The sequence below is a fragment of the Micropterus salmoides genome, unplaced genomic scaffold (assembly GCF_014851395.1).
Source record: "Micropterus salmoides isolate LMB-PRFRI ecotype aquatic unplaced genomic scaffold, ASM1485139v1 Ms_hic_scaffold_5, whole genome shotgun sequence".
Lineage (NCBI taxonomy): Eukaryota > Metazoa > Chordata > Actinopteri > Centrarchiformes > Centrarchidae > Micropterus > Micropterus salmoides.
This window is the reverse complement of record NW_024044237.1, coordinates 23,572,531-23,597,037: the sequence shown is the minus strand read 5'-3', so window position 1 is coordinate 23,597,037 and position 24,507 is coordinate 23,572,531. Positions and strand designations below refer to the sequence as shown.

At 37.8% G+C, this 24,507-nt stretch overlaps 3 protein-coding genes across 5 annotated transcripts; 2 read left to right on the top strand and 1 right to left on the bottom strand.

Annotated features, from left to right (window-relative positions):
- Positions 1 to 3,828: 3,828 nt before the first annotated feature.
- On the top strand, positions 3,829 to 6,638 carry urp1 (urotensin-related peptide 1). The gene is made up of 5 exons (XM_038699709.1): positions 3,829 to 4,193; positions 4,506 to 4,634; positions 4,718 to 4,758; positions 5,160 to 5,265; positions 6,392 to 6,638. Exons 1-5 carry the CDS (start codon positions 4,091 to 4,093, stop codon positions 6,421 to 6,423), a joined length of 411 nt encoding a protein of 136 aa, XP_038555637.1. The 5' UTR covers positions 3,829 to 4,090; the 3' UTR covers positions 6,424 to 6,638.
- A 133-nt stretch (positions 6,639 to 6,771) lies between these two features.
- On the bottom strand, positions 6,772 to 12,317 carry clic2 (chloride intracellular channel 2). The gene is made up of 6 exons (XM_038699708.1): positions 12,015 to 12,317; positions 10,191 to 10,300; positions 9,501 to 9,626; positions 9,287 to 9,387; positions 8,465 to 8,646; positions 6,772 to 7,433 (listed from the first exon to the last, which is right to left on the bottom strand). Exons 1-6 carry the CDS (start codon positions 12,066 to 12,068, stop codon positions 7,272 to 7,274), a joined length of 735 nt encoding a protein of 244 aa, XP_038555636.1. The 5' UTR covers positions 12,069 to 12,317; the 3' UTR covers positions 6,772 to 7,271.
- Positions 12,318 to 13,586: 1,269 nt separating this feature from the next.
- On the top strand, positions 13,587 to 23,549 carry si:ch73-335m24.2 (protein eva-1 homolog C). Of its 3 annotated transcripts, none has more exons than XM_038699705.1 (8): positions 13,587 to 13,731; positions 18,970 to 19,175; positions 19,291 to 19,414; positions 20,815 to 20,967; positions 21,226 to 21,369; positions 21,450 to 21,521; positions 21,609 to 21,689; positions 23,076 to 23,549. In XM_038699705.1, the coding sequence occupies exons 1-8, from the start codon at positions 13,698 to 13,700 to the stop codon at positions 23,459 to 23,461; spliced, it is 1,200 nt and encodes a 399-aa protein (XP_038555633.1). In that variant the 5' UTR covers positions 13,587 to 13,697; the 3' UTR covers positions 23,462 to 23,549. The 3 variants fall into 3 exon arrangements, with proteins under 3 accessions (XP_038555633.1, XP_038555632.1, XP_038555634.1); XM_038699704.1 differs by lacking the exon at positions 13,587 to 13,731 and adding an exon at positions 16,124 to 16,280; XM_038699706.1 differs by lacking the exons at positions 13,587 to 13,731; positions 21,609 to 21,689 and adding an exon at positions 16,124 to 16,280.
- Positions 23,550 to 24,507: the final 958 nt, after the last annotated feature.

Genomic DNA, 24,507 nt, shown 5'->3' with positions numbered 1-24,507 from the left:
AATATTTGATTTATTTATTATATTTTACACTTTATATATCCATATTGATTATTTCATAAATGGGGTTTCTATTTATGTAATGTTGATCACTTTGGGGTTCCATAATATTAGCAGTCAATTTTTTGAAATTGTTGATTGGATGGTGATTGTGTATTTTTGTTGTGACAAGATCTGCTTTTGAGATATTTGAGGCTGTTTTGAACTGTGGGGTATATATAGATATATATCACTCCTGGGTTGGTATGTGTCATCCTCAATCTTGGGTCCTCTACCACAGGCCTGGGAGTTTGAGGGTTCTGCGCAGTATCTTAGCTGTTCCTAGGACTGCATTCTTCTGGACAGAGACTTATGATGTTGTACCTGGAATCTGCTGGAGCCACTCTTCCATGTTAGAACAATGATCTAGGAGTTGTTTCTTTGTCAGTTTCAATGTTGGGTTTCGAAGCATCCATATATCCCACATTCTCTGCATAAAACCCCTCACACCGGGATTGCTTGCATAGTAGCATTGCTATTGTTGTCCTGGTTCGCTAGCCGGCGAAATTATTAGTACTATAATCAACAGTACCATTATTCATTTTCTGTATGCTGTGTAGTCTCTCTTTCTCTCAAGTTCAAGTTCAAGTTCAATGTGCTTTATTGGCATGAATGTTTCAGTTAAACAATGTTGCCAAAGCAGTTTGCAGCAAAATAAAAAAGTTTACATTTCAATATGACATAACAAGATAATGAATCAAGGCCATTCAATCTCTCTCTCCCTCGTCCTCAACCGGTCGAGGCAGATGGCCGCCCACCCTGAGCAATTGTTCTGCTCGAGGTTTCTGCCTCTTAAAAAGAAGTTTTTCCTTTGTTGCCAAGTGCTTGCTCATGGTGGGAATTGTTGGGTCTCTGTAAATAATATTACAAGCACTCTGCTCAAAGTGGGCATCTGTTGCAATTGTGGGGAAAATTCTAATGTAACTAGAACTGAAACAATTAGTTGAATAATTGGTTAGTCGATGAACAATTAATAGTTTAAAATAAAATGGCAAAATTCACTGGTCACTCAACCTCTTATATTAGCTTTAATCAATTTATTCATTTTAATTTCATTTTGAGAAAATACTTTATCTACTTAAGCATTATGCAAAGAATTTCTACTAAACTTTACATTTCAAAAATAGTTTAAAATTATACTTGGGCAGCAGCTAACAGTTAAAACTTGCTTTGTACATGTTCTTCAATAAAGTGTTGTAAAAAAGAAAAGGTAAAGAAAAAATAAAAAAATAAATAAAACTTCTTCTTGCTTTTAAATATGTACTTCAGGAACATTTGTTCAAGGAAATAGCTTGTACTTGTCAAACTGGATTTAACTGTACAGCTCAGATTAATCTTGTGACACTTTGGAGGGACCCGATCCGCAGGATGGAAACCACTGGTCTAAACTACCTGATTGAGTAAAGTAAAGTAGATAAGCTCCACCTTGACCAGCTACAACAATAAAAAGCTGCTTACTTTATATGTTTTTAACAATTCATTATTAACAATTGAGAAATTTAACAGGCGAAGTTTTAGTTATTTTAAGCATTTTTTTCTGATGATACTTATCTACTTAAACAGGGATTTTAAATGCAGGACTAATTACCTTAAAATTTCCATGACCATAATTAAAGCATGACATTGATAGTTATTGTTTCTTTCCTTTTCCAAATGAGTAATGTGTCTGATATGTCAGTTTTAAAGTCACTGCTTGATCTTAAAGCTAGACTCTGCTGTGCTTTTACATCTGGTCATTGACTGCTCTGCAGCCAAATGTATCAAATGTTGTTGTTTTCAACAGCCATTTCAGAGATGTGGAGACAAGTGTATAAATCACCTGATGCCACTCATCTGAAGAACATTAGTGACCTTTCAGTTTGACAAAAAGCCCTGCGGCACAAAGCCTTTTCGAGCAGCCGAAAATTCTTAACTTGTTTTGATCTTTGATATTTTTGGAGACAATTACTCCTGAGTTTCCTTTTACATTTTAAGCTTTAATGTTCACACTCCAGTGTTTCCCAAAGGACTCTTAGCACAGTTATTTGCATATTCAATTTAAAAGTTCTTCTTAATTGTAGTAGTGCAATGGTTCAAGCTTACTGAACTGGCTCTTCATCAGGTAAAGAGAAAATCTGTCCTGGAGCCATCAGGATTATTTGACCTCTGTATATCCTTGCCTAGTCTGGCAGTTGTCTTCGGTGCATGTCCTGTACAGGACATTGCACATTTGCACTTGTGTCTTAAGTTAAAAGCCTGCTATTCTGTACCATAAAATTTGTTTCAGATATTATGGTGCCCAAATGATGTGGCCTAATGACTTCGGTGATCTCCTGACTTTTTCTCTATAGCGCTACTATGAGGTGGACATTTGTGGTTTTCAGTCAAAAGAGCAAGCAGCTGTTGATTAGATTGCTATGATTGACATTCACTTCCCCCTCAGGGTTAATTGCAAAAACTTGGCTGATCACTTTACTTTTCACCTTGGTCAATAGTTTGGTTTATGACCAAATGCGTGCACACTAATGACATTACCAAATTAAGACTCCCAGTTTTCGAACTACTTGGAAAAGTTTCTGTTTATCTGTCAGTGGTGTTAATTTGTGGAATAAACTAAATAATGAATTAAAGCAATGTCCAAAATATTCCATTTTAAAAAGATGTTCAAAGAAATTATATTCCAGAGAGACAGAGAAACACAGTGCTAGTAATAACCTGGGCTTATATTGAATAATTTGTGGTATGTATAAATATTGTTGTATATGTGTAATATCTTTATGTGAATAGAATATATATTTTCATTGATTATAGATTTATTATCTCTGTAGACTTATTATTTTGTAGTTATTTCCTTAAATATGGTAGTAAGGGTATAAAGGGGTAGGAATACATAAGTTTTACTTCTTCCTACCTCCTTTTTGCACATGTAAATAGAGGTTTTAGAAGAGAAGTACTGCAAAGTATGGAGTTTTACTTTGTGTTTACGTTGTTCATTTGTTTTTTATTTTATGTTTCTCTGATTATTTTTTAAATTTTATTTGCATGTTCAAAATAAAGATATAGGCTAAATCAATCAAACATTAGCCTTGTTTACTGCTAATTAGCAAATGCATGCTAACAAGCTAAACTTGGACGTGTTAGCATTTCTCCCAAAGCACTGCTGTGCCTACTAAATCTAGCCTGAGCTGCTAGCAAGGCAATTGACTCTTGGTTATCTTGGTTATCTTGAATTTGTTTTCCTTTACATTAATTTTTTTGACTCTAACCCTAACCCTTTTTCACATGTGTCTTTTCCAACAGCCTTTTAAAAGATTTTTATTATTGATAACAAATGCAACATGAAATATACAGATACAGAGCAATCTAAAGTTCACATTTGAACCTTTTTTCATCTTAACATAACCTGCTACCCCTTCACTAATCCCTCCAACATCTTCCCCGCAACCCACCCCCAATCTTGGTCAAAATGCACAAAATTTGGAGAATTACAAAAGTAAACTAACAATTGTCAGTACAGAAGAAAGAAGATGCACCATGCCACTTTACAGTTGACCCAATAAACTTTGGTTTTCACACAAGCATATAACAAAATGTTTTCATATTTACCACAACAATTTGACATTTTTGGCCCCGAAGACAATCGCAATCAAGTGCTTCACAAATTTCATTCAACACAAAATGACGTAGAAACCCGTATACAGTGACATAGTTCCAGCAGCTGTGTTCGTGTGATCGCAGACATGAGCGACGATATATTTGAACAGCCCATCTCACAGAAATGGTGTCAGACATAAACCATTGGAGCTTTGCTGGGCAGCCGCTGATTACTCCTGGAGAGTAAACATTTGTTAGGCCTCTCTGTACAAGCACAGATAGGCTTCGGCTGAATTGACAGGGTCCCCTAAATTGTGTCTATGGCACCTGATCCATCGCGTCAAAACCATTAAGAAGGAGACTGGGTGTGATGATAATGTATTGATCCGATTGTGATGGATGGCCTCTGAGGATATAAAAGTGAAGTTCCTTGCCGAGCAGAGGTATAGTCCAGAACTGGCCATCTAAAGATAAAGGCACCATGATTTCTGTAGCTCTGTTTTACCTTGCCGCTGTGATTTGTTCTGCAAGGCGGACACATGCTCTACCGCTGTACCCTGAAACCGACCTGGAGCCACAGGCAGGTGAGACATTTTGGACGTTTTCTTCAGTTTAGCTGAAATTGTTTAATTACTTTATAGGCAAATTTGACTTTCTGTCAAGAGCACCTTGCACCTTAATGATGGACACAGTGTATTCAACCTGTGCCAGACAACATAACAGTAATTCAACCAAACTCTGTTCATATTCAACCAAACTCTGTTCATATTCTTCGAGTTAAATGAAATATTTTAATATCCTCTTTTTGAAATGAAGAATCTTTCCACTTAATATACAGCAGGGTTATTAAGGTCATAATGACAGGATGATTTGAGAAAGTTGTTTTATCTCAAAAGATTTCATTCAGAAATTAGTGTCAGAGGTGGAAGGTGGAGCCAACGCTGCTGAGGGGGAGCAGAGAGAGGTCAATAATTTGTATCCTCTACTGATGCAGCACAATGGCGGCAGAGACTCTTGGAATAAAGGTAAAACACAAGTATCATGTTAAATCAGTCACATATATTGTCAACAAAATAGTTTTTTCACCTTGTTTTTTTCTGTTTTTAAGGGACTAAAGATTCAGCACAACAAGATAAGTTTGCAAACATGGTAAGGATGATAATCTACCGTATTAAAATCCATTTGAAGTTCAAAGTGAATTCAAAATTGAAAAAATTCAAAGAAGTAAAAGGTAAAATGACACAGAAAGATCATATAATACAGAAATTAGCTTTTACTAGATATTTAAAGGAAGTCACAGAGAACTGAGAGCAAGATTTGTTTTAACAGGAAGGCTGTTTTAGAGTTTGGGGGCTCTGACAATAAATGCAACTCCTTTAGTTTTAAGTCTAGATCTGTGGGATTAGTAGCAGTAGTTTTGTTGCATATGGGCACAGAAGCTCACAAACATATGCTGGAGCCAGACGATGGAGTGCTTTAAAAGTAATACCTTAAAATCCACAGATGAATTTACAACATATTATCTGCATCTGCTTTCGTTGTGTTTTTAGGTTGAGGACCTCAAAGAAGCCGTCTTGAAGCTTGCAGCGGCTGACAAGCTTCGCTCTCAGGGTTTTCTCAGATCAGAGCAGAATTTGCCAAAAACAAACAAAAGGGGTGAGTGACAACGACAAGCCGCACCTGCTGTTACAGTCTTTGACGAGTGCTTTATTATAATGCAATGATCTAATCAGAAGAGTGTTTGACTAAGGCTTGTGCCATTTAAAGCATGACAGATTACTCACACCTAAACAGTTAGCAGAGCAGTATAATACTCTGCTACTAGTAGAAGTATACAGAAATGGACTGGTACGTAACTCCACTGAAGTGAAAAGAAATAGTAACTACTTTTCATATAAAATAAATTGTTTAATGTGTTCTGCATTTATTCATTTAGCTGACGCTTTTATCCAAAGTGACTTACAATTGCTATATATGTCAGAGGTTGCACACCTCTGGAGCAACTAGGGGTTAAGTGTCTTGTTTAGGGACACATTGGTGCCACAGTGGACTTGAACCCGGATCTCTCACACCAAAGGCATGTGTCTTATCCGCTGTACCACCACCACATATAAAGGGTAAAAGACTTATACGCTTAAGTTACAAACAATACGCTTAACAGCACAGAATTCAAACATGCATTGTTTTGAAGACATATTTTATTCCAAATGTGTTTTACTATATTGTCATCCATTATTTTGTCATCTGTTTATACACCAGCCTCCACTTAAGGAGTTACAGTTGTTGATAAACATATTAATAAACAGTTAAATCTGCTTACAAGCACATTATATTGTGTTTTTTTTTTTAGTAAATTGTTACCAAATATAGTACAAGTAAAGTACAAGCAGTACACTAAAATGCTACTTGATGATATGTTACAGGGGTAGATAATAAATAATAATTATGTACTTCAGGTGAAGTACATTTTATTTCTAAAATCCAAAATCACAAATTTCCTTTAAAGGATTTTACAATCTGTTCAACATCTAACACTTTCTATCCCTCAATTTGGAAACACTTACTCTTAATAATATAGTCTTCGTTATGCATAACATACAGAAGTACCACTAGAAAACAATATGGAGAAACAGGCTGACAATTAGGTAAATTTTAAAAGTAAATTTCAAATGTAATATGTGTAAAATGTGTTTGGACTTGAGAATGTGGATTAGAACTAACCAAACTTGACTTGAGTTGTCTTCAGCTTCGTTCTTAATATTTCTCTCTGTTGTCCTGACAGCATGTTTCTGGAAATACTGTGTCACCAACTAGAACCCTGCGGCGGCAGGACGTTTGGTTTGATCTCATTTCGCAGCCTGGCTTGAAACGTCTTCACTCTTCAACGGCATTTCCCCCCCCAAACAGTATATTCATCATCCAAAATGGAACAACAGAAAATCTATTTTTGAAGCTTTAACATTTTATGTGGCTGAAAATAAACTTAAATATCAGAAATGCCTTTTCTGTGATGTGCTTTTGGTTGTGATGTAAGTTTTTAATGTACTATATGAGTTGTAAAGAAGGACGATGAAATTCAGGATTATTTCTTTGTTCATTTCTACAAGGGAGCATTATTAGCACACACACAAACCACACTACAATGAAAGAAAACCTGACAGATGAATTTGATATTTTTTAATAGTGTGACAGTGAGACAATTTAATCATATTAAAAGGTATTCGTACAGGATAAGATACAGAAGTGTATTTCATGTTTTGCATAAAAATGAACTGTTCATGAAGACTTCTGACACACTTATACAATTGTATATATTTTAATGAGGGTGTTTTGATCAAAGCATGGAAAAATATCTATATTTACACTATAAACAAAAACTCTGCTTAATTACATCAACAGGCAATTGCACATTTGGCCTTTTAAGTGTGGCATAAACACACCATTGGTCTGTGAGTGACTATGGATAAATAGTCAGTACATACAACCAATAAAACTTTTAGCTTTAGTCTTACTGCAACAACAGGTCAAAGTGTTTCATGTGGAATAGTGATTCATTGCCACAGTTTATTATTGTAGGTTGTAGCGCCCTCTACAGATCACCATCTTTACATGCATGGTTACAATGGGTGAAAACAGGACTTAAATTACAGAGAATCACAGGTTCATTTCCTCTGGTTGGCCACGCTAAGATAAGCCTTCTCAATTTCAATGTCGGCTGGACACGTCTGTTTGAACTCCTCTCTCTCATAGGCGTTTTGAAGGTATCGCCACACGCCTGTGAACTGGGCGGGGATTTCAAAGTTGCAGTACTTTTTGGCAGCAACCTGAAATAAATGGAAAGGGAGATTAAATTTAAGCATTTTGAGAAACCGGCTACATAAAGATCACTAGGTGAAAGAAGTGCTCAGATCATTTACTTAAGTACCAACACAACAATGTAAAAATGCTCTGTTACAAGTGAGGTAAAAGAATGTTATACTGTTTATGGTACTTAAGAATAATACATCATATGTTATAGGTTTCTAAAATTTGTGAAGTAACTAGTAAATATAACTATCATATAAATAAAACAATAACAATATTTCTCTTTGAAGCAGTTGCGTACAGCTCAAGTAAACTGTAAAAATACAGCAAATACAAAAGTATTATCAGCTAGTCATCAAGTATCAAAACTACTTGTTCTGCAGAAAATTGATTGAGACACTTTATACATGACATCATTAGATTGCTAATCCTGATGCATCAGCAGCATTTTTACTGTTGCAACTACTCAGGGTGGAGGTATGTCGGTTTTTATGTACTTTTATTTACAGTTAAGTAGATCAGTCTAGTGGTTCACAACCTAGGTGCCCCTCCAATGGGTTACAAGATAAATCTGAAGAGTTGTAACTTGTTTAATGGAAAAGCAAAGAAGAAAAACACAAAATATTTTTTGCGTTTTCTTTAATTTAATTATTATTTAAATGAAACCATCTGAGAGGTTTAGATGGGAAATTAGAGGGGAACTGCTAACAAATCATCTGAAATATGACATGGGGCCCAAACCACAAACTGTTAGGTTAGGATCCACCATTTTTATCTTTAATAATGCATTGTATTTCATTATCTTATATAATCATATTTTAATGTGAAAGGTAACATGTAAAAGACATCTGTCAATCAAATGCAGTAAAGGTGCAATAGTTCCCTGAAACAAAAGTAGCATAAAATGGTTATAGTATATGTATTCAATTACTTTCCACCACTGCCTTCACACACCCAAACATGCATTTCACTCATCATACTAAGATTAAATCTACTTCTGCTATACCAGAGACTACCCGAAAATGGAAACAAAAATGATGCAGTGTCTCACCCTGATAACATGCAGTTTGGGCAGCAGGTTGCAGTCAGCTAAAGTGAGACGGTCGCCGTCCAGGAACTTCCTCTTGGAGACGGTGACGGTTTCTCTGGAGTTATGGTCAATCTCCTCAGGGAGGGGGGAGTTCAGGTAGATATCTAGGCGCTTGAACTCCCTCAGCAGGTTTTTCTCTTGAACTGGAGTCAGAAACACAGATATATGATATTTTGCATGTAATCTACAGGTAGACTGTAAGCTTTTGTATTTAAGTACAGTTTTGAGGTACTTGTACTTGATGTGAGTGCTTCCATTTATGCTACTTTATACTTATACTCAACTACATGTCAAAAGGGAAATATTAGAGAATTCACAGGTGGAGCCATTGCTCTCATTTATGACAAATTGAATGGGCGGCCAGTGTTATAGCATACATACATGTAGTACATACATTGTTAGTAGATACCTATGATAAGCTTATTATTATTGGGGACTGCAGATGTAAATTAGCCTAAGGCTAACTCTGGTGTAATGCATCAAATGTTTACATTTATGTTATTAATTGCACATGGTCCCTTCTAAATAAAAAAATCAATCAATCAATCAATCAATTAAATAAATAAAAGTACTCGTTATGCAGAATAGCACCATTTAAAGTGTTTTTATTATATTATTGGATTATTGTCACTGTGTAGTGCTTCAAAACTTTACTTAAGCACAACAAAGTTAATGTACTTTATTAGTAATGTGATAACACATTAAGAATCTATTTTACTATTTCCAAACATGTCACATCCTTAAAGGTGAGAATAATTGAAACCATTATGAGCCCCAACTCACAGGTGTTATTTGGACTGTTCTTGATGAAAGCAGAGAACTTTGCAAAAATGTCAGCACCCACGTCAAAGGACTCTTTGTTTAGCGGGCTGAGATGAGGATACCTGCAGAGGAGAGAAGAAAGGAGAAGCCTGGGAGTAAACTTGTTTGATGAAAATAAGCCGTCATCATGAACGCACTTCCTTAATATTTGTTTAATGATGGAGTGCAACAATACCTAGGAGGGGCCAGTGTTTGCTCAAGAAACTCCTCGATTTTGATGAAATCTGTTTTGAGGGTGCCATTGTAGAGGAGGAAAGGAGGGTTGGTCCCGGGGGCCAGGTCTTTGAGCTCAGCTGGCTTCCTGAAAAGGACGTAAAAAGATGGAGAGAGAAGAGGGCAGGGAAGGGGGAGACATTAGTTATAGATGGATTCAGTTCATTGAATCACACTGTTATCAAGCACGTCAAAACTGAGAGCATGTTGGTTATCAAGGCTGTCAGAATCAAATGTGGCACACTGGATTAATGACTTCAACATTGGCTGCTGGTTACGGAAAAACACACAGCGCTGGGAGTGGTTGGCTGTTTAAGAGGCCCGTAGTGTGTGTTCTGAATCATTCAATTATCAGGATCCTTTCATAATTTCCATGTGTTATTTGCTCACCGGTAATGACCCTGAGAAATTCACACAACAAAGCCTCAATTTAAGAAGGTGTTTGAAAGCGACACAGAGCTCTTTGTACACTTTGGCTTCACGGGCCCCTCCCTCCAACCTCTGTTAGAGTGAGCAACACGTGGAGAAATGGTTTGGATTACTGAAAGAAACTTCTCAATTTCTCTCTCGTTTGCTTCTTAATAGAGTTCTGTGTGAAAGTCCCCATGGCCAGATGCTCAGGAAGTGTTTGTGCCAGGGGAGGGGTGCTTACTTCCTCATGTCAACAGTGGTCACTGTAAACTTGACTCCTTTCAGCCACAAAACCATGAAGAGCCTTTGACAGAAGGGGCAGTTCCCCACGTTTTCACCATCATGTCCAGCCTGAAAAACACAGTATTACAATTTTAATTTGATGACCACATGAGCTGCAAAAAAAGCTAGTGAAGCAATCACAATATCTCTTCTCCTCGCTTCTGCTGATAAACAAATAATTTTGGAAGTGAAAGGCGTGTCTGAGATGTCGAAAGGCAGTTTCTTCCATGGAGGGGAAAAGCAGGCATTGTGTTGTAGAGGAAAACAACAGACACTAACATTTGCTCTTCTCCACCTTCAGCCAGCTCAAAGACGACAACACACATCTGTTTAAAGCCCAGTGTATTTCTGAGCACCAGCTTTTAGCTAATGTGTTGTTGTTAAAGGAATTAGTTTGACATTTTAGTAAATATGCTTATTGGCTTTCTTGCTGAGAGTTAGATGAGAAGATCCACACCACTTTCATGTATGTACAGGAAATATGTAGCTACCACCACCAGCAGCTGGTTAGCTTAGCTTAGCATAAAGACTGGTGGGGGAAACAGCTAACCTGACTTTGTCCACAAGTAACTAAATGTGCCTACGACACCTCCAAGCTCACTAAATAACACATCTTACAGATCTTGTTTGTTTCATTTATATAAAAACCTAACTTTAAAAAAGATTATGGGGGCTTATGTGCTAGACTATTTCTTGGATGGGAGCAGTGATTTCATTGAGTCTTGCTTGTGCCCAACTAAAGGAAGGGTCCTGCACATGACTCCAGTAAAAACACAGCTTGTGGTTTTATATACTAAGTTTTGTAAAGATTTAACAAACAAGATTTTATAGGTGAATTTGTGAGCTGTTAGCTGCTGGTAGGTGATTTTTTTTTAACCTTTTAGCAGAGCCAGGCTAGCTGTTTCCCCTCGTTTCCAGTCTTTATGCTAAACTAAGCTTACCAACTACTGTAGCTTTATATTTACTGTACAGTAATGAGAGTGGTATTGATCTCTGAAATGAGCATATATTCTCCAAAATGTCAAACTATTCCTTTAAGTTATTGAATGTTGAATGTTTTATTTACAATAAGAGTTAATGTGCTGTTTATCACATATTCTACTGTCTGTGTTATTTTTTTATTTGCTTTACTTGACCTTGTTTCACATATCAGAGGACACTGTGTCTCTGCACAGGTGCCATTAACATCAACACATTTGTTTACAGGTATAACACTGGCAGAATACAAAGATTCTGATGTATTTTATGGTTTGGATATTAGGCAACAACGTGAGGTGAGAAATGTGTTGTTTATGTGACTTATTGATATAGAGGACTATATCTGAATGTGTACGTAAGTGAAGTGGGTGTGCCTGGTTCAGGCTTGGGGCCAGTCACCCTTCATGCTCCCCGCTACTGATGGGTGTGCTATGATAAGGTCTAGACTGGCTGTCTGTGGCCAGAGTTCAATGATAAAAATGTGCTGTGACCCTCAGCAGGGATACAAACACCTCAGCATCTGTAACACACGGTATCTGTAGATGGCACCCACCAAAATGTAAGTTGTCCTCTGATTGATGCTGCTCATACAGTAACATACTGATGCTGATAAATGAGCAGCAAATCCTTGTGCGACTCCTTCATTTGCCTACATGTTTTCCTCAAACAAATTGGGAGAAATTGCATGCGGAGTGGGATTATACAAAGCACATTCTTTTGACAGTGAATTCCCCCACATGTTGCAGCCTATTTCATCTATACTTCTCTTGCAAGAAATTATTGAATTTGAAAAGGAATTACTGACCTTAATGAACAACTCGATGCTTGGCTCCTTGTCTGAGTTCTGCCGAAGTGCCATGTCGTCCCAAAAAAAGTTTAATTCACTTTTTTTAAAGTCCAAGTATTTGCTCTTCTCCTTAAAGGTTATTTGCACCCCAAAAATCCACCAAGCCACACAGAGAAAGCTGATAATACTGAACCTTAACAAGTGGTACTCTGGTTTCAAGTGTTTTTGTGGTCGTGGATGTCAGGAGAAAGTAAGTGTAGCACTTCACATCTGGTTGTGTTTGTTTGAGGGCTCCTTGGAGGCTATCGCTCTGAACATACAAGTCAGGGGAGAGGGAGGATCCAGAGAGATGGGCGGGGTACACACTCTTATATACCCTAAGCCAAATTCTGGAGAGCTTAAAATAGAATTCTCTGCATATTGCAATACACAGGAACTGATAACTCCATGTGACTCACACAAATTCAGACAATTCATTTCATCACAAAAGCAGCTTTGTTTCCCTGTATACTGAGTACTCCATATGGAGACAATGATAAAAAATTCTATCTTGACCTTGACCCTTTAGTTAACGTCAACATTAATATGCTGCTTAAACATAAATAATAATAATAATAATCTAATAACAGAAAAAAATAATAATATAGCATTAAGGTGACTTTAATTTGCCATCCTTCAGGTACATTTTACTGATAATACGTAAATATTTTACCTAGTAAAAAAAGGAAAAGTTTAAGTGCAGGACAACTACTTGTAATAGAGTACTTTTACATTGTGGCATTGCTACTTTGGCTTAAGTAAATATTCAGAGCAAAATCTCTGAATATTCCTGCCACCACTGAGTATAGTATATATGTTTCTAATTGTATAATGTTTTATATTTTATCGTACCAACAGAAGAGGTCAAGTGGGGTTGTCACCATGCTTTCAAACAAAGGGGTATTTTTAGAAATGCATCATGGTGAAGGGAATCCCCTCATCGTATTGGGCATAAAAAGGAAGGAGATTTACTTTTGATTTCTGATGTGTGTTGCATGAATTGAGGTGTGAAGAAAGTTTGGAGTATTGAAGAAACCTTTGTGCTTTACAGTTAAAGACATTTGATATTTTCCCCATTGAATACAATACATTTTCTAAGTGGTAATTAATAATGATAAGTAAAGCTGTCTTGGTAAATACATTAATGAATGCGACAGATTAAATTTCAGCTCATGACCACAAGTCCTCAGAGAGTTTAGGACTGAGGGCTCAGTTCAGTATTGGCATTTCTTGTAATATGTATCACTTGCAGTAAATAGGGGAAGTGAAATTTTATGACAAAATCCCCATGCCGTGGTGTAGACTTCTCTAAAAAATAAGATGAACAACATGTGTGGGTTTATGCAATCATCGCAATCACAAGGAGAAAATGCTCTGGGTCGAGTACTGTGTTTCACTGGCTGTGTGCCATTTAAAACAAACCAGTCTCATTTAAATTCCAAACAGATCCTGGAAATGTGATGAACAAATCTCGACCATCACAGGAAATCTAACAGGCAGAGACAGTTGTTGAAAAAAAAGCATCCTCCTCTTTCCTTTTAAATGTCTAAAAAGACAAACTGAAACCTAATCTCCCTTTCCACATGGTGGTACGACCAGTCCTCCAACACAGTCAGAGTGGACAGTTTTAAGGAATAATTACTCCCCTTGTTGACACTTCCTATGGGAGGTGAATGGAATTTTACTGGAGTAAAAGGTGGGTGTTTCACTCTTACTGATTAAGACATGGGCTTCCCATTTTAAATTATCAGCCCACACTGTTACGTCCACTCCACTACTCATGGAGGGAGTGTTTCGTGTGTGCTAAATGACTGGAGTGCCATTCAGATGTTCATTTTGAGTCACCATCACAAGTGGCTGTAATCACTGATAATGTCCTCAGTACTGGTGTATGACTTCACATGTGTTTTTCTGTCAGTGTTTGGTTGGTATGACAACAGCCATCACACCAGATTGAGAAATAAATCATTTGTAAAAGGGAAACTGAGGTTAAAATCACAGCATTTACAGTAAACTGGCTACGCAGATAGGACATTCAACAGGAGAGATTTCCTGGAAAAAATAACTGGCAGCAGTGGAAATGCGTTAATTCACCAGTGACCTTTCACTTCCTCTTTCATAGACAAAAAGATAGGAAAGACCTACCTCATAGAGAGAGATACACATATCTCCAGTGGACACACAAAGCAGCTGGAAGTGACCTCCTGGAAAAAAGTGCTTTATCTCCATAAACAGGACTCACTATTGACAACCCAGTCCAACCCACACACACACACACAAACACACCTACACACACACACACACACACCCACACACATACACACACACACACACACACAAGGTCAGGATGTTAAAGATTTTATTCTGTAAGCAAAATATTAACATGCCAGGGAGCCTCTGCTCTGCAGTTCTGTGTTGGATTCAATATGGCTGTCTTTTATATATATATCATAAAAGCAAAGTGTTTGGTCACAGAGCTTCGTTAGCTTTCTTTCTTATACGAAAAGACTAATATCACTCTCGTGTCTGGTAGGAGATTAGTCTAGCTTAGCATAAAGACTAACAGCAGGGGGAAATAGCTGGTTGCCTATGACAGCCTGTGGATTGGTTTCTATGTCAAGGACTCGGGACAGTTTTGCTGGGGAAATTCAAAGGATGTGACGTTTGTACGAGAACAGTGTGCAACACTAGCTAAGGCACCAGATTCTGCTCTCTATTAGTATTTCTTAGTGAACAACAGCTGAGCACGGTGGCTTCCTTGAGATTTGTCACCACAGGTTGCCAGGTGTGATGTCAGTGTGCCTGAGACATATACAGAAACCTCTGCTCACAGGGCGTCTCTGGCAATCTGCTGTTTGTTAAGAAATACCTCCAGCACATAACTCCCCCTAAAATTACAAAAAGGTAATTTTCCTCAACAGACAGTTACAACTGTGCTTTGCCTACTGTGACTTGAAAAAAGCAGATTGCCATTTTTAAATTCTACACTATTTGTGTATGGATTACACAAATGAGATACATGTTACCAGAGATCCCAAGTCCCTCCCCTTCTGGTGGACCACCATGGGACCCTATTTCAGAAAAAATATGTAAGGTAGTCAATGGCAAGAGACAGCAATTTTTTTGATCCCGTTTGAATTGTAATCACTGTTTGTTGTAAAACTGCTGAAGTATAACACCGTGAAAATACATAATTACAAAGACCACAAACCCAAAAGTCGTGTATGTGTCGTCAAAACTTTATCTCTCACTGACTGAAGCTAACATTACTGAAGCTAATGTCAAAAAACATACATTAGAAGATGATGTGGTGAAAGAACCAGGAGTCGTTGGATTAAACTCATCAGGTGAGATACATTTCTGTGTTGAACATAGCTAAGTTACCTAGCTAGTGAATGTTAGCTAGCAGTTCCATGTTAACATGTAGAGCTGTAGTCCATTGAACAGTTTTCACACAAAACTAAATGTTAACTTAATTTATATTTTAAATTGACAAAGATATTTGTGTAATTCACATGGGCTAAAAAATAACTTGTCTCACGCCATTGACTGCCATACATATTTTTTTGAAATAAGGGGTCCCATAAAGCGGAAGTGAGGACTTAGGCACTCTATTATATAATTATTATAATTATTCAATAACTTTTGAGATTTGGTTTCCCCCTTCTTCTTTATGCTGAGCTAAGCTCAGCTAATAGCCTTCTGGCTGTGGCTCCTGATCTCCGTACTTAACAAATAGACTAACAATTTGAAATAAAGCAAATAAAAATTAAATAACTTTGTCCTTATGTTCAAGCCACAACCTACAAAAGCCAACAGAAGTCACATGACAGGTTTTTTTTGCAATGTTGCCTTTTTTTTAATAAACTTAATGGTGACAGTGTTTATTTTCCTGTACACCTGTCTACCAGGTAAGCATTACACAAAACTAGGAATATAAAAACAAATGTACATGTATCCACACACATAACATCATCTCAAACTCAGTCAAAGCAACACTTAGTTGTCAGCTCTTTGTTTATTGCTAAAGGGGGGTGGCTGTTTCTTATAAACACAATGGCATCATTGACCTACTGACGGCTCTCTCCCAGTCAGTCAATCGCACAACAACTCATTACAACAAAGTCCCAGGGTATGTCGAGCAGGATATGCACAATGAGAGTGCCATGGAGTTCTTCTGCCTCTTCTTACCTCTTCTTTTGGCTCTGAGGATACCCACCGCACATTCTGCTCCTGACTTCTCTCGTAAGTGCTTTTTGCTTTTTTTTTTTTAGCAGAAAGTCAAAATGCTGACTGTTTATGTGAAGGATTTGCAAAGGAGGCTAGAGAGACATTAAGCATCCTCTACTATTTTCTGCACATCCTGCTTTTCAAACAGCTGGTGCAACTCATGCTGTAAGACCAAAATCACAGTCCTGAACTTTTATCTGCACACAGAATAGGACAAGATACTCCCAAAGCATTAAATCAACTATATTTCAGTTGTTTGACTCCTAGAAAAAAATGTGATGGATGATGTGATGTGTTCAGACAAAGCCAAAGGTGGCTCGACACCTCCATTGTGAGCATTGCAGTGTACGTCTCTATCTGACCTCAGCAGATATTTCCACTTTGTGTGTGGCTGCAGCCTCTGAGGGGTCTAATAATAGGTCATTGTGAGCGAGTGCCTGGTACTGCCTCTCATTTGCTTCCTCAAGCTTCACACACACACACACACACACACACACACACACACACACACACACACACACACACACACACAAGGAACCAAGTACAGGAAGCACACATGGGAGGGGAGACTTCACTTCACTGTCCATGTTCTGTTGTCTTGTATGTTTGTATGTGTGGTCAAAGTCTAAATACTGTCTTGGACAGCTACACCCAGTAACTGGGACTCACCCTGTTGACAAAAGAGGACTAAAAAATAAATCTAGTAAGTCACACTGTTGATTTACCAATTATGGACAATGAAGGGTTTTTAAATTCTCTATTATGTAGTAATAATAACTGAGTTAGCCAGTCTGCTTTCTTAACAATGGTAAATAATTGCCTTGTTACTATAGTAATAAATCAAATTAAAAACTCTTGTTTTATTACTTAGATAAATAAAACAAGTCAAAAAGTTTTTTTCAATTGCTAACTTGCGTTGGTCAAAACTGAAGTCACATTGTCAAAACTCTTCACACAGTCAGCACAACAGAAGTGTATGTGGACCAAACTGTGAATAATTTTTCATTGCATTCACACAAAATGCATTCAATGACCCCTTTCTCCAAAATTCATGAACACTGTATATCTGCAGCACATTTTTCAAATGCTAACACACTGTGTCCAAAATTGTTAAAAACACATTCAAAACAGATTGATGGTAAATGTACTGCATTTCTGCAGTGACCAGAATGAAATAAGTAGAAAATCTTAGAAGGCAGGCAATATCACTTGTGGAAATAGAAAAAGAAAAAATTTAGGATATTCAAGCATATTGCTGCATTTGTGATGCATTCTTGTTACATATACTTGTTACAGTACCGTCAAAGTGAAAATATGTTATTGTTATTGTATAATGAAAACCTAGTTTATTTGCTCATGCTTCAAAGATAAAAGTTCTTCATTTATGTAATGCTCCCTGTTTTAAGTGTTTTGCAGGTCATTGTTTTATGAGTAAGACTGTATGCTTTCTAAATGAGAATTGTTGCCAGTGTTTGGTGGTTTGAGTGACTTTTGGAGGTCAGATTAACTGTTTGGCCAAGATGCATGTTGATATTGCAGACTGTGTGAAGAGTTTTGAAAAAGTGTCTTCAGTTGTGACCATTGCATCTTAGCAATTGAAAAAAACTGTAAACGAGATGAAACTGACATTAAAGAGGCGGTATTATGCTTTTTAGCTTTTTACCTCTCCTTTTTTGAGTTATATACCTTTTTTGTGCATGTACTAGGTTTGCAAAGTGGAAAAGCCCAAAGTCTACCCCAAAGTGAGTTCCCATCTCACCACAGAAAATTCTGCTGTAGACTGCCTGAAAACAGCTTGTTTGTAGTCCAGCCGTTTCGATCCGTTTCCCTAAATGCCCATCATATAGGCTAATGCTCGCCAAGGGATGCTGCAGCACACACCTCTCCTCTCCCTTCCAAACACTAGCTACCCTCCAGGCAGTCAATGGACATGAAGTTGTTACTGTGATGTAGAGACAGAGCTCAGTTAAAACGTTGTGGATGAAAAATACTTTTGTTATAGATTAATAACTCACCACTATGAAACTCTTGCTCCAGCTGAACGGAAGCCCTCTGTTGACCGGCTTCTCACTGACCTGCCCTTCTCTGCTTCTGATTGGCTAGTAGTCCTTAACTTAAGCGCTTTGCAGGTTCAAAAACGCGAGGCCCACAGCAATGCCTTTTTTTTATGTTGCTGGGCAACCACCGAATCAGCTGTCCTGTAAGTCTAATCAAAAGATGGGCGCCAGCGATCTGTAGCCTAGGCTAATCTTTGGTTTGCCGCTAATTAATAACTTTCAAATTAGCTGAAGCTTGATCACAACTCACAGGTCTGTGTCTTTGTTGCTAAAAACATCTGCTTTAACACGCAGGAGACAGGGAAAGGGAGATCCGTGTGTAGCCTATAGCCTACATGATACCTCAGAATGAGGAGACACTGCTGGTAAGCCTACCAGTTGGTCCAGTAGCTTCGTCTTAATGATGGTCGGTTTAAGGCGTATTTTAGGATGAGTTGGGGCCAGTTTGTTGCAGTCTCCGGACAATCCAAGCAACTGTAAACTTCCGTCAGCACAACATTGGGCCTGTCTCTCCATTCATTCGATTGGACAATGGAAAAACGTGAATAGGCTACAATTAAAAAACGGCGCCTCTCGCTGCATAGAACGCGTTCTGTCTGATCCGGGCCATAAAAGTGAAATTAGCATCACCTTGTGTTCTTTTTTAGTATATCTTCACACCATCCTGAAGAACCACACGGCTCATGCTTGTGATGGAGACATGCTCATCATTGAGTGTCCCTCCAGGACGTCTGTGACGGTTCTGTCAGCTTTCTATGGACGACGTGTTCCTAATCAGCATTTATGCCCCTCTGCAAACACAAACATAACTGTGGAGGAGGATAAAGAATGCACTTCCCCAGTTGCGATGGAGGTACATAAAGCTACAGTGAGATGAATGTGAAACAGTGTATGTTTTATAAAAGCACCCTCACCAATGCTTTCATGTCTCACACAGCAGTAGTCAACATGTTTTCCCTGCCTTGCAGAAAGTACTGTCAGAGTGTCAGGATCACCAGTCCTGTCACATCCCTGTCTTCAGTCCAGTGTTTGGGCAGGACCCCTGTCCTCTCACCAGCAAGTACCTTCTAGTCTCCTATAAGTGCAGACCAGGTATGGTGCTATACTTATTATGTAGACACTCAAATAGTGATCTGGCAAAAAAAATCTTACCTCAAGGTCATCCTACTAGCTTTTCCCCCAGGCTTTCAACCATTTCACGCATCAACAGATGCAATTTGCTGTCATGGAGAGCTGTTGACAAGCAAGTTCACTGGCTGTTACAATTTCATTCATGGCACTTTTGGGACTTCTTGTTCTTATTGACTCATAAGTTTAACAGAACACAACAACAACAACAACAAATGTCTCTTTATGAAAATTGAGGCAAATTCATCTGCTATTGGAGGAAGTGTGACATGGTTGAAAGCTCTGGAATAGGCTAATGAGTGGACCATGAGTGGAGTTTTTTGGAAAAACAACTTATTCACAAACTTTGGCAATTATGTTTTTTAGAACAATAATTGCCATAGTTTTATTGAATGCATCTTTTTCTATCTTTCAGGCAGCCGCCGACTTTTGATCATTTAACTATGAAAATCAACTTGTAGTGACTTAAAACCTGATTGAGATCAATCACAGTTAACATCATCCCTATTTTTACTGACTGATTTGGAAAGCATGCACTGAATACCACAATACACACAAACCACACAACATAACATAAATTTGACTTCTTTTATTCCAAAATTACTCCCGAAGGAAGTATATAGACTAGGACTATAGAAAATGACATCATCCTTGTTTTGCTGCGAAGCTTCGACTGTGAGATTGAGAGTCAAATCAGGCTCCGCCCATCGAAGCATCAATCTTCGACTATTCAGGGTCAGTCCTAATATAGACATAATGTAGAAACATAATGCAACTACATTAATGAAGTAAGTTAACAGAAGGGAGCAAATACAAAACAATAAAGAAAACATTGATAAATATTCAAGTGTTATTTTAACAAACTGTAATTTTATATTTTTTGTTGTTGAATAATGTCTTTAACATGGCTTGGATTAAACCCTTAGTATTGTTTAAATAATCTGTTTCTCTCACTGTCAAAGCTTGAAAGAGTTTATGATGAAAGCCATCAGCTTCATCTCCAACCATCAAACACAAAGCACATGGTCTTGGAACATAGTCAAATAAATATCTCTTCTTTGAAATATGCAGCGCATAGAGACCACAGTTACATTTGGACAGATTTGTTCTGCACACAGGGCTCAGCACAAAGACATATTTTTTTAAAACAAAATCAGTAAAAAAGTAGATGATCTCAACTATTACGGATTCACCCACGTGATGTCATTTGATTTGCCGACACATATGAAATCACTGTCTTAAAGGAAGACAATGAAATATGTTATTCATAGTGATGAGCTCAACATGAACAAACTAGATGTTCATCAAAATACTCCTTTCTGTAATTATGTATTATGTTTGTGTGCATCTCATCTGTTTTTCAGAGCACCACAGCACGAGGCTGGTATGTGAAAATGAGCGTCTGAGGCTGATGTGTAAAAATGAAACTGTCCTCGCCATCTACTCGGCCACGTTTGGACACCTGCTGCATGGGAGTCCCTACTGTCCTCAGGAACCTGGATCACATAATGACATGGGTCCGAAACAGGACGCTTGAGTGTCAACAAACATCAGTTGTATAGACACAGTGGAGATTAACTGATGTGCTCTATTTATCTATTTGCACACATTAATTAAACTAATTAGATGAATTATGCACAGAAATGATTTGTTCACTGGCACATCTTCAGTGAGACCGTTTAATCACAACTGTATTGTTGATACCAGAGCACAATGGTACAATATTAAACTGACTGCAGTTATTAATTTTACTAAACTTATTGAACTTATTCCAGAGTGTTTGTCACCTTCGGCTCTGAGGAAGGTGTCACGCAGGTGTCATGGCAGAGCGAACTGCTCAGTACTGGCTGATATTCAAACCTTTGGGGACCCCTGCTTTCCCGGCACCAGGAAACACCTGCGAGTGTCCTTCACTTGTGGTACGTGACGAACCGGAAGTTACTACTTGTGACTGACATGGTTTGCTGCATCATGTAAAAATCTCTCATTTTCTCTTCAGTGCCTCGGTATCTTCTGGAAGATGTGGGTCGAGGGTCAACAGATCCTTTCATGATCTCAGACTACACACACGGTGAGAGTAAGATTGAAAATTCTCAGGTTTTGTTGCATGCAGCAGTCTTTGACTGGCGTCTGAGCCCAGACCCCTCTTCACCTGCAGGTGGATGGTACACTGGCCCCACCTACAGGCCTCAAAATGTGCTCTTAACCAACTCTCTGGAGATCATTGAAAAAATATTGGGTATGTGCACTGGTGCCTGTAGACCTCAGGCTAGGGTTGCATGTAAATGTAATATCGTTGTGGTTAGATCATATTTAATGGACCATACAGGTGTTTTAGCACATTTTAGTTGCACAAAATTGACATTAACGCAGTGGAAGAATGGGCTTCAGAAGTAATACATAGAAAAATTGATGGGAGACATTTGAATGCTGAATCACATTGCATTTAAAGTACGTCGTAGCTGCCCGTCCAAGCCTATTTGTGCTCCTTTAGCTTAAACTGAGCATATTAAAAATATAACAATGGCTCCCCTCCATTTTTCTATGTAGTGATGCAGAATTTGCATAAATACTTTGCACTACTGCTGACTATTTTCCAAAGAATATCATAATTTTTAGCCATTCGTTCACTTTCCAGTTCATTATAGTATATTAAAATGAACTAGCACATGTGAAAGCTGCTTAAGATATCAGGTAATCAGTCTAAATCAGTTTAAATGTTTTGTCAAGATTACATCATCAATGAATGGTAACAGCTGAAAGCTTGCTTTTCTTTTTTTGAATTTCCCGGGATGGTGCATTTGTGGGGGCGGTACAGTGGTGCAATGTCGCCTCACAGCAAGAAAGTCGCGGGTTCAAACCCCGGTTTCCGCAGCCTTTCTGTGTGGAGTTTGCATGTTCTCCCCGTGTCTGTTAATGATAATAAACGACTCCTTTTACATTAGAGTCAATTGAGCACAGACATGACAGTGTCAGACCTCAGTTAGAGCGAGTCCTATACTGCGCTGTGATTGGTCAGCTATGTATTCGGGACGTTGCTTAGCCAAGGGTCAAATACAAGCCCGTTCTGATTTTTATAAAAGTTCTCTGAATGTATAAAGCCTCTTGAAACCCACCGAGTCACCTGCTTGAGCTAAGCTGCTTAGCGCACACCAATATAAATATTTAAACTTTTGTCAATGTGGACATGCTACAGATCGTTACATCAGTTAGATTCTCCATAATTAAATTGTTCAGTTCATTTCACGGAAACAATGAGTCATTTAGATTTACATGGTAAAATAATTAAAGGCCTGTCCCATAAAGACGCCTGTCCCGATACAGGCAGGGTGAGTTCAGTGAATGAATCAAAGTTTATGGTATTTTAATTAAGTTTAAAACCTCTGCAAGTAGATTTTATCATGTAGTATTGACAGGACTGCTTGGGAAGGTAAAAGCGCATTAAACAATGTAAAAATGTTTTAAATTATCAACAGTAATGCAAAGTGTAAGCAAGAAAATTGGTTGACGCATGTAATAACACCAGTAGGGTCCTTAAAGAGATAATTTGGTGCAGAAGGCCAAGATGTTTAACTGGACAGACAACTGTGAATCTGCTGCATCTTATGTGAGCACATTCTTTCAGGTCTCCCAGAGCGAGTGGCTCTCTACTTTGTCTCTGGCATCTGTGCTGGTCTGGTTTTCCTGCTCTGCCTGTTTGGTCTGCGCTCCACACTAGTGAGGGATGTTAAAGATCTGGTTTCTGAGCTGAACGATGAGCTTAAAGCGTCTCGCAGACAGCGCAAGGAGCTCATGGAGGACCTCTTTGACGATGACATCTCAGACACGTCGTCCTTCTGTCGACTCACACAATCCTACCGCACTACTGACATCTTCAGTCCTTCTACTTTGACAGTAGAGATGGTCGAACGCGAGGTGGAACAGACGAGAGATTTGCCCAACGGAGACATTTGGCCACATCGAGACTCCAGCCCTTATGCCATTCACAAAATGAAAACCTACAACAATTGAGAGAAGTCACCTGGATGAGTGCAACTACAGCTTCTGTTGAGTGTCCACATACAGACATTTATTTTACTTTTAAAACAATTTGACAGTTCCTCCTTTTCTATGTATTGTCATTCACGACCAATAGTGGTGGAAAGAGTATTCAGATAATTTATTTAATTAAAAGTAGCAATATCACACTGTAAAAATACATTTTTACAGTTTATTTGTTTAGCACATTTCATACACAAAGGCCAGTGCTTTACAAAAAGTATAAAAAGGCAAATAAACAAATAAAACCAGAAAATAGGACTATTAATAAAAGAAAGACTAAATAGAATGATACAAAGACAACAGTAGAAATACAATAGATTGAAAACATTGAAGAAGTGCAAAAGTATAAAAATGTAATATTTTTAAACGACCTTAGGAAAGGCAGTCGCAAATAGAAATGTTTACCTAAGTAAAGTATTATCAGTGAAATGCACTTAAAGTATCTGTTATAACACAAGACATAATATATTATATATATATGTTTTTGGATTAACATTTCTGCTGCATTAATGTGCATTTTAATGATTTAGTTGTTAAGGTTGTGGTAATTGGAACTACTTTATATACTATTATAGGGCTGGACGAAGGTTTCACATCTTTCGATATCGATAATTATTACGATATGTATCAAACCGTTATTTCTTTTGAGTTTAAAGGCAGATTTTTGCTCCTGAGTGAAAGTAGAAGAAACCTGATGGTTAATTGTGGTTTAAACTCTTCTTTATGGTCAGAAGATAACAAAAGCTTGAGGCCAAACAGTGCATCACTTCACAATCCTGAGGTAGAACATTCAAAACAATTATGATAAAAGCTTTAAAAGCTTTGTCAACAAATATGCATGAGTAAAATTAAGTGAAAGCATTTTTCAGTCCTTTTTCCTCAACAAAATAAACATCTTAAAATTAAGTACTAATTTGTGTATGATTTAAGTGAATAAAATCAAAAATTATTGAATATTTATTGAACATTTGTTATATTGTTATTGAAAAAAATTATATAACGATAATTATTGTTAT